The sequence below is a fragment of the Ambystoma mexicanum genome, chromosome 3p (assembly GCF_040938575.1).
Source record: "Ambystoma mexicanum isolate Mex_15411 chromosome 3p, UKY_AmexF1_1, whole genome shotgun sequence".
Taxonomy (NCBI): domain Eukaryota; kingdom Metazoa; phylum Chordata; class Amphibia; order Caudata; family Ambystomatidae; genus Ambystoma; species Ambystoma mexicanum.
In genome coordinates this window covers 323,927,128-323,943,026 of record NC_090925.1, presented here as the reverse complement: position 1 = coordinate 323,943,026, position 15,899 = coordinate 323,927,128, and the positions used below count along the sequence as shown (strand labels likewise).

Genomic DNA, 15,899 nt, shown 5'->3' with positions numbered 1-15,899 from the left:
ACTGTACTGTGGCTTGGTTAGCCACCTTGCAGGGGTTGCACTTCCTTCTATTTCCTTGGCTCTTGCCAATGCTTGTTTGCTCAGTTCTTTGCACCAGTGTTGGGTTTCTTATATCCTGCATTCAACTCCTTGTGCTCTCTTGGCTTAGTTAGCACTTGTTTTCAGTTAATGCAGTTTCTGTTAATGCAGTTAATTCAGTTAATGCATGATTCAAAACTTTCCTTTCAGTAAAGTTCACAATTCATTTTGTTCATCTCTTTCAATATGCCGGGGGTTTCTAACTTGTTTTTAATACAAGTGGTATTCAAAATGTGTGTTTCCTTGCTCTCAATTCGTTCAGCAATCAAAATGCGCTTTAACTTCATTCAGCATCACCACCTGCCAGCTTGGTGTTCTCCCTCTCTCTGGTTTCACTCGCCAGTCGGTTTTACCGTGAGTCCTTCCACCGCCATGGGTACCTTGTTCTCCGTGCGGTCGCTCGCGTCTTCTCCCAGCAGTTTCCGTGTGGCTCGTGCACACCCAGCAATGCTTCCACAGCGAAGCAGGATACTTTCGGACCGCTTCCTTCAGTCTGGCCGGCCTCCTTCTCACGGCTTGCCGGCGGACTCAAGCTTCTACTGCTTCCTTCTGCATAATCTCTGCACTGCTACACGGGCCTCTAGCGCGCCTTCTGCCACGCCACCTCACCTGTGTGAGGACCCTCACAGATCTGCATACTGGTGAGTGCAGTGTCTGCAAAGCTTTGGTTTAAGTGGTCGAGAGACATGTCGGTTTCAGTAGAAGAGGATCAAGGGTAGGCTTTTTGCTGACCCGCCCCCAAAAAAACGCGGCATGCTCTTGCCATCTGTTTGCAGCCGGTGGAAGCAGTGTTAAGGTTAAATGGGCAAGTAACAAGGGGCTCGGTGGGGGGTAGAATGGTGCGATAGAGAAGGGTTAAGAGGTGTCTGGGACCAAAAAAAGAAGAAAAAGGGCACCCTAAGGAAGAGCAGCATTTGGGATTCATGGAAGGTGACTTGGGCTTCAGGGAGCAGTGAAAAGAAACAGATGGCGTTGCGTAGGAGACCAGTAGACTTAGAATCTGCCGGATCACAAAGCTTGAAAATGCCTCGATAGTCATTTTGCTGCTGCTTAGCGAGAACATTTCTGCGAAAGCTGTAAAAAAAAAAAAAAAGGCTACACAGTAATGCAGAAAAGAATGCACAGTAGCCACCAACCTATAACGGAGCACACATTTAAGGCCAACAGGCAGGACTTTGGGGGCAAAATGGCGTACTTTGAGAGCATCTTAGATGGGGCAGCATTATCTGCTACAAGCAGCAACATCCAAAACATGAGTAACTTCCAGTAACACTGTGGGGGAAACGCTCACTGTTTGCAAAAGTAGGCTAAGGGCACAAAGAAGCCAGCAAAAAGCCTGGTAGACACTGAAGTCATTTAAGGAAATCCCAAAAATGTATTTCGAATGGATTGTGTCCTTCCACGTATTCCTCATCTTGTGATGAATCGTTATCTCCAGCTTCACTGCTTCGGAAAAAAAAATTCTCGGCAGTGGCCGCTGTGCTCGAGGTCGTGGCGTTGATTGTCCCTCAACGTACTCCGTACTCTGTCGACGTCACCAATGGTATAAGTAGCTCGAGCCGCGCCCGTTGCTTCAGTTCCGTTTTTCCGATCGCTTCGCGATCGAGAACGGCGCGCTTCTATTTTCTTTGAAGAAAATGTCATCATCTTCGACACCTTTGACACCCAGAACTGGGTTTAAAAAGTGTGCAGATTGTGGATCTAAGATGTCGATCACCGATCCCCACCGGATTTGTCTCTGGTGTCTCGGTTCCAGTCACCGAACCGACGACTGCGGGTCCTGCCAATCGATGACCGAAAAAGCTCTTCGTGAGAGGAGAGGTAAACTGTCGGTGGGGATGGGAGGCCTCAAAAAAGGTTTCGTCAAAAGACATAATAAAGCGACTGATTCTAAGGGATCGGATCGCCATAGGAACTCGGAAGAGATCTCGATCTAGGAGTAGATCGAGACATTCTTCGTCGTCATCTAAAAAAATGAAGAGGAGACATAGATCTCCCTCATCATCATCATCTTCTTCAGAGTCGACCGAAGAAATTCGTTGTCCGACTAAATCGGATTCTCCCAGAAAGTGGGAAGAATTCCGCAAAAAGATGATGGAGGTTTTCGAGAATGCGGCCTCAACCCCCTCGAAAGAACCTCGAAAAAGCCATACCCCTAAACTCGCTCCATTGGACGACAAAGGGAAGTCCAAGGCTACTATGGCCAAGATCAGTAGCGTCGAGGAATACAAAAAACCTCGAGTCGACGTCAAACTGTCGAAGAATCTTCGAGAGTCGAGCACCTCTCCAGTGCCGGCCAAGAAACACAAGTCGTCGAAGACTTCGACAACTTCGTCGACGCACTCGACGTCGATAATTTCGACGCCAAAGCCAAATGCGTCATCGACGCCATTATCGAAGTCATCTTCGAAGACACCCTCGAAAACTTCGAGGGATTTGCCATTTCCATCGAAGCAGATGGAAGAGGAAGAAAGGAGATTCACTGCTTTGCCCAGATCAGACTTTTTCAAATCTATGTCTGCAATCTATGAAGAGTCTGCTTCAGAAAAAGACGAGGTTACTCCTTTGGGAGTTACTTATGGTACAAGACAAGTCCCTGAAGAACTTATTGACCAGGAATCTAGTATGAGAGACCTGATTGATACTCTACATTCTGCCAATGGAGTTGACACATCCCCAGAATTAGAGTTCGTCAAACCTGATCCTGCAGAGCATGCAGATGCTGGGTACAGGGGTGTTATGACAAGGGTAGTTGAATACATGGGTTGGTGTAATACTTCACCCGTTTTTGAACAAGATGACATGACGGATATTATCGTCAAGGGACCTCAGAAGGATCCTGTTCTCCCTTTTCACAGGGCCCTTCAAAGGACTGTGGAAAAAAACTGGGAGAAACCAGAAACTATTGCTGCTGCAGATATCACTTTTCCAAGAAAATATTGACCAGCTGGAACGGATCCTGAATACTTGAATAAACATCCGACTCCAGAGAGTCTAGTCATTCAAGGATCATCTACTTCAAAACAAACTGCTTATCCAACTATCCCTCCAGATAGAGAGGATAAAAAAATGGACGCCTGGGCACGTAAAGTTTTCACGTCAGGCAAGTCGGCAAATGTCACCTGTACCCTAGCCAGGTTTACCCATACCCTGTGGAACTGTATTTCGGCGGCGGCTGATCATATTCCAGAAGGCGAGGAAAGGGAAGGCTTCCTGAATATAGTCAAAGACTGGAAGGAGGCAATGGGGGAATGCCTCCAGTCTGGACTGGATAGTGCTGATAGTATCAGCAGATCCATGGCTGCAAGTGTTGTGCTACGCAGATTTGCGTGGTTGAGGAAGTCGGGATTTGCACTGGACGTGCAAGCTAGACTCCTCAACATGCCCTTTGATGGCTCGAGGCTCTTTGGCAGAAAGGCTGATGAAAGCCTAGAAAAACTTCAGACCTCGAAAGCGGCAGCTAAATCACTTAGCGCCTCTTTGCGCCAGCCTCTAAAACACTATTCCGGCTCATCTTCCTGGAGGGGTTGTTCTTTTCAATACTACTCTTTTGGTAGAGGAAGAGGACAGGCTTCTCAAAGGGGCAAAAGGAACTTCCCTCGTGCAGCACGAGGAAGAGGTGCAAAATCAGCCTCAGGAGCGGCATCTGTACCCTCAGCCACTCCTGCAGCCGCCTCCAAATCCCTCTGAGACCTTGTTACACAAAACACCAGTGGGAGGCAGGATCTCTCAACATCTGAAGGAATGGTGGGGCATTACCTCAGATGCTTGGGCACTGGAAACAGTAGCCCAAGGTTACTGTCTCCCCTTTCTAAAAAGGCCTCAGAATCATCCACCGGGAGCCAACTCTGCCAAAATTCCGGATCCGCTGCTGTTGCAGGAAATTTTAACCCTGCTAGAGAAAGGTGCCATATAACTGGTACCTGTAGCGGAGTGGAACAGGGGTTGGTACTCCCCATATTTTCTTATCCCAAAAAAGGACGGAGGACTGAGACCCATCTTGGACTTGAGAAACTTGAACAAGTTCCTCAGGAAGGACAAGTTCAAGATGGTGACTCTTTCTCAGATCCTTCAGGCTCTCCAACTCCAAGATTGATTGGTATCATTGGACCTTCAGGATGCTTTCTTTCATGTGCCAATCCATCTAAAGCACAGAAAGTACCTGAGGTTCGCGATTGGCAATTCTCATTATCAGTTTCGAGTTCTGCCATTCGGGTTGACCTCCGCCCGAGGGTTTTCACCAAACTGTTGGCAGTTGTGGCAGCAAGTCTCAGGAGAGGAGGTATTCACATATATCCCTACCTGGACGACTGGTTGATCAGAGCAAGTTCTCCAGAACAAGCTCAGGAACATCTTTCGATGACCTGCCACTTCCTCCACAAAGTAGGCTTTTCCCTCAATTTCAAGAAGTCCCACATGATACCAGCCCAGAAACTCCAATTTATCGGAGCAGTCTTGGACACCTCATCGGGAAAAGCCTCGCCTCCCGAAGTGAGAGCTCTCCACATCCAGAAGATGGTAACAAAATTCCAGAATGCACAACATCTACCGGCCTTCGATTTTCTCAGGTTGCTCGGCCTCATGGCATCCTGCATTTTCCTAGTACCAGAGGCCAGGTTGAGAATGAGATCCCTTCAATGGGCACTCAGAACTCAGTGGTCCCAGTTCTCAGGGAATATGTCGGATCTTCTGCAAGTTCCAAGCGCAGTTGCTCAGGATCTTCTATGGTGGGCTTGCAACGACAACATTCTCAAGGGAGAGTCTTTTTGGCAACCATGGCCTGAGATAACAGTAGTGACGGACGCCTCACTCACGGGGTGGGGAGCACACACCAACGATCTGACAATCAGCGGTCGTTGGTCTCCATCGGAGTCCAAACTACACATCAACCTATTAGATCTGAGGGCAATCAGACTAGGTCTGAAGGCCTTTCTGCCCTCTGTTCAGGGAAAGAATGTCCTGATAATGACGGACAACATGGTGGCCATGTACTACCTCAACAAAAGAGGAGGTGTAGGGTCACTGCCACTGTGCAGAGAGGCAATGCAGCTCTGGTTCTGGGCAATACGAGAGGGAATCTCTTTGTCGGCAATTCACCTAGCCGGAGAGAAGAACACGGCGGCAGACGCTCTGAGCAGGCAGAGCACGGTCTCTCACGAGTGGGAGCTGACTCAGGAAGTCCTTCTGGAGATCTTTGCCCTTTGGGGAACCCCTCAAGTGGATCTCTTCGCCACTGCGACCAACCGGAAGTGCGATCAGTACTGCTCAAGGGAATTTCCTCAAAGAGGATCTCTGGGAGACGCATTCGTAGTGGAGTGGAAGTTTCCACTGCTGTACGCGTTTCCCCCAGTCCCCGTGATTCCTCAAGTAATCAGGAGGTTGAGAAAGTTCAGGAAAACCATGATCCCAATTGCCCCGGATTGGGCCAGGAGAACATGGTACCCGGACCTTCTAGACATGTCCATCTGCCCTCCAATACGTCTTCCGCAAAGAGAGGATCTTCTCTCGCAAGAGGAAGGTCGGGTTCTCCATCCGGAGGTCAAGACACTCAACCTTCACGCATGGTTTCTGAGAGGTTGAGATACAAGGAGTGGGATATTCCGCATGACGTAATGGAAATCTTGCTTTCGGCCAGAAGACCAGCAACAAAGTCTTTGTACCGATGTCGCTGGAATAGGTTTAGTAACTGGTGCAAAGACAAGGATGTGGACCCTTTTCAGTGTGGCACCCCAATGGTGCTTTCCTTTCTGCTACATCTAGCTAATCTGGGGCTCCAGATAGGAACAATAAAAGGATACCTTGCTGCGCTGTCCATTTTCAAGCGCTCCTCGGAAGAGGTTTCATATTTCAAAATACCGTTAATTATTCAATTCTTAAAAGGGCTCACTAATGTGTACTCTCCAGTACCTTTTCATGTACCAGCCTGGGACTTAAATTTAGTATTAAAATTCTTGACTTGCATACCGTTTGAGCCTCTGCACTCATGTCCATTGAGGCTTTTGACTCTAAAAACTGTCCTCCTTGTGGCCTTATCAGCCCGCAGGGTTAGCGAACTTCAGGCTCTCATGCAAACCACCGTATACTATTTTTTATAAAGATAAGGTAGTCCTTAAAGTTAAACCTTCATTTTTACCAAAAGTAGTCTCGGACTTCCATTTGTCACAAAAAATAGTACTACCTACGTTTTATCCTCCTCCTCATCTGGGCAAAGAAGAGGAGCGATTACACAGGTTAGATCCCAAGAGGGCTCTTAGTTTTTACATCTCTAGGATGGCTAAATTGAGACAAGATGACCAACTGTTTGTGGGTTACACTGGTCAAAAATTAGGCTCATCTGTAACAAAACACACCATTTCCCGCTGGATCATATTAGCCATAGTTGAATGCTACAGACTAGCGGGAAAAGAACCACCTGATGGGCTTCGTGCCCATTCCACAAGGGGAATGGCTACTTCTGCGGCTCTAAAGAGGGGAGTCCCGGCAGCAGACATTTGTGCAGCTGCAACCTGGAAAACAATACATACGTTTGTTAAACATTATTGTTTGGACACTGCCTCCTCTAACGAGGGTTTATTTGCAAAGGCAGTTCTGCTTTCTGTCCACGAAAACTGAAATAGTACTCCTACCTCCAAAAAGTTGATACTGCTATGGGAGCCTATCACAAGATGAGGAATACGTGGGAGGACACAATCCATTCGAAGAACAAGTTACTTACCAACTGTAACGTTCTTTCGGCTGGATGTTCCTCCCACGTATTCCTCATCGACCCTCCCATCCTACCCCACAGTACAGTTTACGTTTTCTTACACTTTCCTCTCACGAAGAATGTATCGGTCATGGGACACGCCTGGGTGTTCCTCCTATATATATATCTCATCGAAAAAACAGAACTGAAGCAACGGGCGCGGCTCGAGCTACTGATAGCATCGGTGACATCGACAGAGTACGGAGTACGTCGAGGGACAATCGACGCCACGACCTCGAGCACAGCGCCCTCTGCCGAGAAAATTTAATTCCGAAGCAGCGAAGCTGGAGATAACGATTTATCACAAGATGAGGAATACGTGGGAGGAACATCCAGTCGAAAGAACGTTACAGTTGGTAAGTAACTTGTTCTTCTCTCAACACAGGGCTACTTTGCTGGCTCCTGATGTCTTGGCACATGGTGACCCAGCTAATCTGTTGATTGTTGTATTCTTGAATGAGCAGAGGTTGTCAAATTGGTGAATAGAGTAATGGGAATTGTGTTAATTGGGGTGGAGGCTGCAGTACAGGAGAAACTATTCCATGTATTGCTCACCTGTGAAACTGAATTAATTTTTGGCACTTAAGTAAGTTTAAATTTTGTGAATGATGTCCCTGTTCTGGGAGAGTAATCCCTACCTTTTCCACACTACATGCCAAAGTGCATCAGTCCTTCTGAAAATGGTGAAATATAAAGGTTTTGAACATGTTTACTCTCAGCACCCTACAAGTGAGTTATACAATGTGTTTCTCATAAACTGGACCTCTGCTGACTGGTGCTCATCTTGAAACAACAAGTTCTCATCAGATACCTATGTGTAAGCCAAGATGGAGTGTGATCATATTTATTTTATTTATGTTGACATTTATAGAGCGTACCTAACCCGCAGGCAACTGGGCGCTAGGTTGCATGTAGGTTGTGGTTACAGTAGTTACATGATGCAGTAGGTTACAGGTTATGGTTGTAATTAAAGTGCGTTGTATGCATTAGATAGTAGGTGCAGTTGGTTATAGGTAATTTGCAGGTACAAAGTTTAAACAATAGTCTGGATGCGAAGGTGAGTGTATGATTGCAGTTCCTCTAAATATCTTGGGAAAAGAGCCAGGTTTTGAGTCCTTTGTGGAAGGACCAGAGGGAAGGATCTGATCTGCTAAGGGTAGGGCATTCCATTGTTTGTCCGCAATCACTGGGAAGATAATATGATCAACTCCTTCGGTCTGGCGTAGATTTCAAGCAGCAACTTTCATTTGAGTGAGTCTGTAAACTGTGTCCAACAGTTAAACTACTGTTTGGACTGTCACATTGATGTTTCTGAGGTCTTCCTTTGATTCCATTGGAGAAGCTGCTATTGGCTTTGGTGAATCCAGATACTGGTTCTGTGATAGGGTACCCAAAAGTAATATGATCAGCAACAGACAGAAGCTGCAAGAGGCCATGAAAGGTTGCAGACCCCTGTTCTAGAGCAGCAGTGCATCAGTACTAGAGAAATACTGAACTCGCCAATATGTAAGGAGTTTGCAGTGAGATGAGGTAGAACACGCAAGCAAGTCCTACTAACGGCAACATGCAAAGGACTAGCCTACTGGTAGTGCAATGCCATAGTGATTGGTTATTCCTTTTAGAATCTTGAATTGAACTTCCCATTTTTCGGGCCCAACCTTAATCTTGCATGCTAGATTTGGGATAAATGGTCATATTCGGTTGTGATATTTTTGTTTCCTGATTAAAGGTGTGTGCATTTAAAGCTCACCCTGCCTTCCCATGTCTGTGCTCCATCCACATGTGGCAGTGTCATCTGTGGAGACCAAGGGTGCTGTGGTGCTTGATTTGATAAATAATTAACACAAGTTAAGATGTGTGACGTGTCTTTACTGGAATGGCTGCAGCACTTCTAGTGCAGTGTGATAATGGCGAAATGCGAAGCTGTTGCAAGCGTATGTGCAGTGCAGTTCAGAATGCAAAAGGAAAGGCTGCATGGCTCCAGGTATAGGATTATCTGAGCTAGCAGATAATGACATGATGTATGCCAAATAAACACTGTGTCAATGAATGCAGCTGATCCACTTGGCTGGAAGAAGAGATACGTTAAGTTAAAGTGGTGTAAGGATAGAGTTGATTTATCTTTTTTAAAGCTATCAAAGAACCAGTCTTTGGATAATGGAAATGACAAGCTAATGCCTCAGTATGCCTGTGCTATTTCTAGGTATAGAAATTAAGCTTTGTGAAGATCTCATTTTGAGTGGTTTTCAAAAGCATGCGCTTACACCAGAACCATTAGTGGTGGTATGGCAAGATTTAAAGACTTGCGATGCAAGGAATGGTTGAAGCTTTGAGAGATGGAGGAAAAGGTCACATATTTGTCTTTTGCCTTCAAGGAACTAATCTATGATTGATTTAAATGCATTTGCCTAGTTATGCAGGGTGCTAACTAGAGCTGCCTTTCATCCCCTCCTTTCCTCCTCCAATGCCAAATCCTACTTCCTTTGCTCTGAATGGCCATGTAGTGGGTTCCTTTGCTTAAGTGATTTTCTCTCTTTCCACAGGTCTAAACATGGAATTTCAAGATATTGCAAAAATAAAAGGTAAACTGCAATTTGTTGTCTAATCGTTTTAAGTCAGTGGAAAACATATGTTACACAAGGTTGTGCAGGGAGGGAATGATGCTCTGTTGGGTTGGTGGGCCTTTGAATGTCTGCTGGTGGAAGCATAAGTGAGAGATGGAAGGCACGCAAGAAGGAAGAACTGGACCTCCTGATCCTTGTAATCCCTACTAGGCCTTTGCATTGCATACCTGCAGTTATCTACAAGGTAACACCTTCACTCCATCTCCAGGACGACTAGGGGCAGACATCTGGAATGGCTTTGCCTCTAGGTTGCTAATAGTGCAGGGGGAGTACTGGCTTATCTGTAAAGGGCAAAATGAGAAATGTAAAGATCATGCTTTTTTATACATTTGGATGTATGCAAGTGGTTGATTTCCCAGTGTGGACTCTTGTTGTAAGCAAGACAATGTACCAGAGCCCAGTTCTCTGTTTACTTTCGGTGGTTCCTTCTCATCAGATATTTACTATGTGCAGTGGGGTAGTTATTGAAATGATGGAAACCGTTTATTAAATTCTGCACATGCCACCTTGTTGGGAACTCATCTCTTTAAATTCCAACTGTATAGTAATGGCAGCTATGTCTGCATCAGTGGGACCCTGAGTGTTTATACACCTTTCTCTTCAGTTTTAGAAGTTCACTTGTTGGATGCAGCAAACTGTTTTGCCTAAATGCTAACAAGATCACATCTGCACTGGTAGAACCCACTAAAGTCTTAGCTAATATGTCATCTTGGATAACTGGCTGATTCGCAAGTCGTCTTTGATCATAAGCTTTACTGTGATTTATAGATTAATCATGTCTCCCAAAATTACCATTTTCCTTCTTCTTTCCTTCCTGAGGGTATCAGAGTTGTTATTTCTTTCCTATTGCTCTGTTTCTTATAAACCTCTGAAATAATTAGCGTGCTGGATGACCAATGAAATCTTTTAATAATTCACAGTTGAAGAAAAACTGTGGGGCATGTCTTAATTTTGCTGTCGGTTAACAAAGCCTACGTTTACCATCTATCTGCTCTATTTTCTTTTCAGTGAACAGGTAGTAGGATTTACAGTCTTGAGTAGGTCTCACAAAGCTTGTTTGGGCTCACCACAACTATATGCCCAGGATTCTTTGAGAAGTTATTTTATGCTTTTCCTCTCAGATGAAAATCCTACAATCTCCCCCAAAGTAGACATTAGAGAATATGCATCTAAGACAGAGGTCCGCCTTCTACTGACGGACCTAGATTCAACGTGTCAGCAGTCTTGGGACCCATGCCTCATCCAAATTAGCAAGTGTGGGACCTGGGAGGTCTTGATCCGAAGCTTAACGAACCAATCTATAAAGATAATGTGGTTGAAGCGGTTTTTCCCCCCATACTCGAGACCTGTGTCAAATGCACTCTCTTCTGGATGTCCCTCTGTTAAGATGGGGTTTCAGACCCATCCTTTGGGGAGGGTTCTGAGAGGCCACCCTAGATGGGGAACAGGGTAAGTAACACTTGGGTATAACCAAAGTCAATCAAGGTAGTGTAGCAGAACAGTACCTTAGACTTCAGGAGATGTGGGGTGGTGCAATGGGTACAGTGAGACACAAAGGGCACCCAAATAAAAGTATACCGAATATACAAAAACACTATTTATTAGGCCTTAACACACATTATACCTATAAAATCAAGGTAAGTAGCTGATACTGAAGCAGAACCATATAAATGGGTATATTTCTGAGGCTTGTGGATCTGCTTAGAATCAGATGCTTGCATAGGCCAACATCTATTGGTTGGTGCAGAATATTACATTATTTGTTTTTTGAGGTCCAAAAAAGGGCATTGAGGAGTATAATACTATCTTTATTGTTAAGTGTACAGTACCCATGGTCCTTCACGCGTCCGTGTACTCCGAGTGTTGGTTTCCCAACATTAGGTCGACACGGATTGCCGCTCCACAAAGACTCCATGCCCTGCAATATATCTCGGGTCACTGCCGCTAAAAATTCTGAGAATCAATGTTTGACGACTACTCCAGTTCTTTAAGGTATTAAAGTTGGTAGAATGGGGGAAATGCATTACATATTAGACTGCACTATTGTAGAATTCCTTATTTCATTTTCCTCTTAATTATACTAGTCTCTGTCTTCCAACTTCGACGATGGAAAATACTCCTTGTACATGTTGATAAGTTCCTTGAAAGGACACGCACAGAGTGTGTAATTATTGCTTTCCACATGATCATCAGGAGGAGAGGTGACGACCGTTAAGCTCTTAAAAACAAAGACACTTAAAGATCGTCCTTATAAGAGTTGTGCTGCCTACATAGTGCAGACACAGGCATCTGTGGAACCTTCTGCAGTTGCGGAAAACATAAAGGATGATCAATACAGTGCCAAATAGAACGATGTTCGAGAACCTTTGGATTCCCATAAACCAGTCCCAGCTCAGGAAGACAGGCGTCGGCTGTGGAGAATACCCATGACAGCAATAAGGCTACACACACAAAACACATACATCACTCACATGAATGCTATACTAAAGCGGTGTTCAAGGTGTCGAGCCAGAGGAAATCTAAACAAGGCGACACACACAAACATTCAACGCACGTTCCGGCATCCACGAGAAAAACACAAATCGGAACATAGGCGCTTGACATTTGAAAAAAACACCTAAGTCTAGCCTTACTGTGGGGGGGGAGCCTTCTCATGTGACTTAAGAAAAAAGGTGCCTCTCTGCACTGTAATTCTGAAAATGAGGACATTGTTTTCCCAATTCAGTCCCCAACAACACCAACGGACCAAGGAAAGGTTCCAGAAAACAGTGGACAAGATGTCTTCCTTTATGGAGTTTCTTGATAAACACCCCATTAAAAGGAAACACATTTCTGAAGGAACCCCTTAGTTTAGAGGAGGACACGGATGAGGACGAGGGTACATTGGAGTAAAAGCAGATGTTGAAAGCTGAAGATTACCCAATCCCAGACATTATCAACCACACCCACCCCTCAATTTTCATCATCCCCCAACAGATGACCAAATATTATATAATGACCATTTTAGAAAGGTTGCAGAGCTTTTTAAAATATAAACAGATGAGTCTGAGGAAGACAGAGATTTTCCAGGAAACTCCATCTCTTACAAAAGTGGTTAACCCCTTTATTGAAAAACAAATCTAAACCTGCGCCACTTGATTCACTTTGTATAAGAGGTCACCTTATTCCAGACTCACTGGTAGTGACCGACTACTTGCAAAAGAGCGGGAACTCCTCTGGTGTGTACAGAGTCCCCACCTGATAAGGAGAGCAAGAAGATCTATGCTTTGGAGAAAGATAGCTACCTCCGCCGCACAAGAGACACTCATTGCTTATAGCCAGGTATAACAGGGTGCAATGTGACCACATGGACAAACTAGTTAAGGAGGTCCAAGTACCACAAAGGACCAATATGTTAAAGGTTCTGCAGGGAGACAAACATTCTGCTAATACGGTTATAAAAAATGCCCTTGATTCAGCTGAGACAGTGGACAGACTGATTGCTCAAGGGACCATCATTAAGAGACCTGCTTGACTGCGAGGGTCTGAAACGCATGCCGCTCTCCTAGACATGCTGGTGGAGGTAAATGTTCTTTTTGGGAAATCTGTTGGTGAAGCTTTGGAGTAAGCCGAATAGAACATGAAACTGTCAAATCGCTGCGCTAGTTCATAGGTAAACCCTGTTAACAAAGGTCTCCCACAAATCTATGTCATTTACACACCCACAGCTTTTCTCATAACATCTCACTCCACCTATCCAACCGGCTCAGGCAATTGGTTTTCAAACCGAAGCCAGCAGAATCCAACACATCAGGATTCCAGAACCAGTTTCGCAAGTGGTTCCTAAGTGGCTGTTTGCTGTGCTGGGGCGAGACGCTGTCTGTTGTTGCTCCAGGTCTTCGCGATTTACGACTGCGACCTCTGCAACCCTGAGTGTGTGGTATGCCCCGCCCCTTATGGATTACTGATGGACTACTGTGGACGTTTTTTTAACTGTTTGAGTTAGCTTAAGCTAACATACGCCTATTATTATCTTTGCAGGGCAGCTTCTTCACAGTGACTCTGCATTCCTGTTTGAGCTCGCTTACATCTCCTTTGTGAACGCGCTTCAGCGCGCGCTTCACAAGTGGTTCCTAAGTGGCTGTTTACTATTCGCTGTTAGCGTGCAGCATCTGCGCTAGTTTACCATCTCAGCGTGCTCCTCTACTATCTAAACCTTATTCTCGTGTTGTGTCTATGCGGCGTGGCATTTACACTCTAAAATCAACTATGCCGGACCACTTGACCCCCGCTCCTGCTGATACGAAAAGAAAACAAATGGGCAGCACGCCGCGGACTCGCTCTAGCTCATGTTCTCAGGCTCCCGCATTCGGCTGTTCGAAGCTTAAGGTAAACTCTCGAGGTGTTAGGCAGAAACCTCTGCAGTTCCCTTAGGGACCACTGCAAAAGGCTTAAGACTACAGGTGTTGGCAGTAAACCCAATTGGTAGCAGTCTGTACCACCCAGATTTACCTGGTAGCTGTGGCTGAGCAGTCATACTTCTCTCAAGAAGAGTTAGACAGGATATAGAGTATACAAGATAAGTATCAAAATACATTAGCACAAGCAAACACTGACCAGAGCATGGGTATAAAAGTATATCATTATTTATTTAAAAACACACTTTGTAAAATACACTAACACTAATATGGTAAGCAAGTTCAAACACAGTCATTATTAATATATATACATCCCTGATTACTTATTGAAGTCTTAGTTAAAACACCACTTATTTACAGACAGAGGTGAGCGCTTAACCTAAGATGACACTCCAATAAGTTAATTAAAAAGGGAGGGAAAAAGGCAGAATTAGAAACATACAGAATACCAACACTTTAAGAGAACCAGAGCAAGTCAGAAAAGGCAGAGTCTACTGAGGAGCAAGAAAGTCATAGGCCAGGCCCACTCCTGGAGAGAGCAAGGCGAAATGTGTCCAAGATCACACAGTTGAATAGTACTTTTAAAGAGTCTTTGCAAATAGTTCAAAAAAGGATTGGATCAAGTCAGGAAAAGTTAGTTAGCAGGTCCCAAGTCACCCCAGGATAGAAAGTCAAGGATTTACGGGACACCTTGAACAGTCTGTTGCAAGGGAGACCAGGCGGGACTCAGTACCTGAAATGGTGAGAAAGCTCCAGCGGGGGCAGTTCCTTGCAGCCGGTGCAAGTCGGTGTTTCGTCCAGAGGAGGAGAGGATCTCGACGTGGAGGAAAGCTGGAGGTCGTTGCACTGCCAGGGAAGAAACCAGCCGCGGAGTTTCCCAGTTAAAAGGTACTAGCCTTTTATTTGCGGTAGTGGTGAAGCATGGCTATCCGGCCGCCGGGGTGCTTGGCACGGGCGATTCGACCCTGAGACGATCCAGGAAGGCGAAAAAGAGGGCGAACTGGTTATCCCCACCAGTTCAGAGGAAGAAGACTCTCCGGGATGAAGACCTTCTCTGTCATTGGGAAGTGGTGAGACGGTTCAGCAGGGCTCCACCGGTGGTGTCATCGTTGCAGGTCGGCTCAGCTTCTCCCTCTTCGGATTCTTTGGTCCTGTGGCGACTTCTGAAGTTCCAGTCCCCAAAGCCCTGCTTTTATGCAGAAAATCCCCATTCATCAGTCTTAGCTGTCACTCAAACATGCTAAGTGGTGAGCCGGGCGGCTCACCACTGGGCCAATCACACAAGAGTGCGACTTGAGTTGCTGAGGCAACTCAGTCCAGGGTGCCTAAACACCCCTCCCACACATCCTGTAGACCCAGACAGAATGGCACCACTTTTGGAGGCTTCTGTGCAGAAGCCCGCCAAAAAGTGGAACAAAGGGCTCGACTTGGGTTGGAGTTACAGAGGCGAACAGAAACGCCATTTTAAAACCGAGTCCTGGCAAAAGGACCCAACCGGGGAATAAATATTAAATAAATAACCCAGCGGTATTTTTAACATTGCACCAAAAAAGTGGTGCGTTTAAAATGAATGGGAAAATCCCATAGGAAATATTCCCGTGGAATATTTCGTGTGGTAACCCCTGCCACCAGCCAGAAACTCGACGAGGGGGGACTGCACAGTGCCCCCTCGAAAAACAGACCCAGGGGCAATCTAATTACCACTAACAGTACTTCCACATTATGATGGTTTGTACTGGTTCTGTTCACAATTTAAGACTAGTAAAGTCAATGGTGACTTTACATGTCCTGGGAGACAGTAGTCAGTCCCAGGGTATGGAGTCTATGTTTGGGGGTCACTATGACGCCTGTGTTACTGCACTGAGGGTGCACTTACCAAAAATACATGAAACCCTATGGAGTAAAAGACCCCATAGCCCATAAAACACATTACAAAGTCAAAGGATATCTCAAATCATGTCTAAGAGTGGGAGAAAAAGAGTCTCACTCTTAGCAGGAGAAAAAAATAAACCCCAAAAATCCAGCAAAGCTGCTGGGGGACTCACTAGGTTTGGG

The 15,899-nt window shown here is 45.5% G+C and overlaps 1 protein-coding gene across 7 annotated transcripts in view; it reads left to right on the top strand.

Annotated features, from left to right (window-relative positions):
* The window catches only part of RTEL1 (regulator of telomere elongation helicase 1), a 1,752,068-nt gene that overhangs the window by 376,350 nt on the left and 1,359,819 nt on the right, over positions 1–15,899 (top strand). For all 7 annotated transcript variants that reach the window (XM_069650890.1, XM_069650893.1, XM_069650896.1 and 4 more), the window contains one exon: positions 9,367–9,405. In XM_069650890.1, coding sequence (XP_069506991.1) covers positions 9,367–9,405 — 39 coding nt within the window. The remainder of the gene's footprint in view (positions 1–9,366; positions 9,406–15,899) is intronic.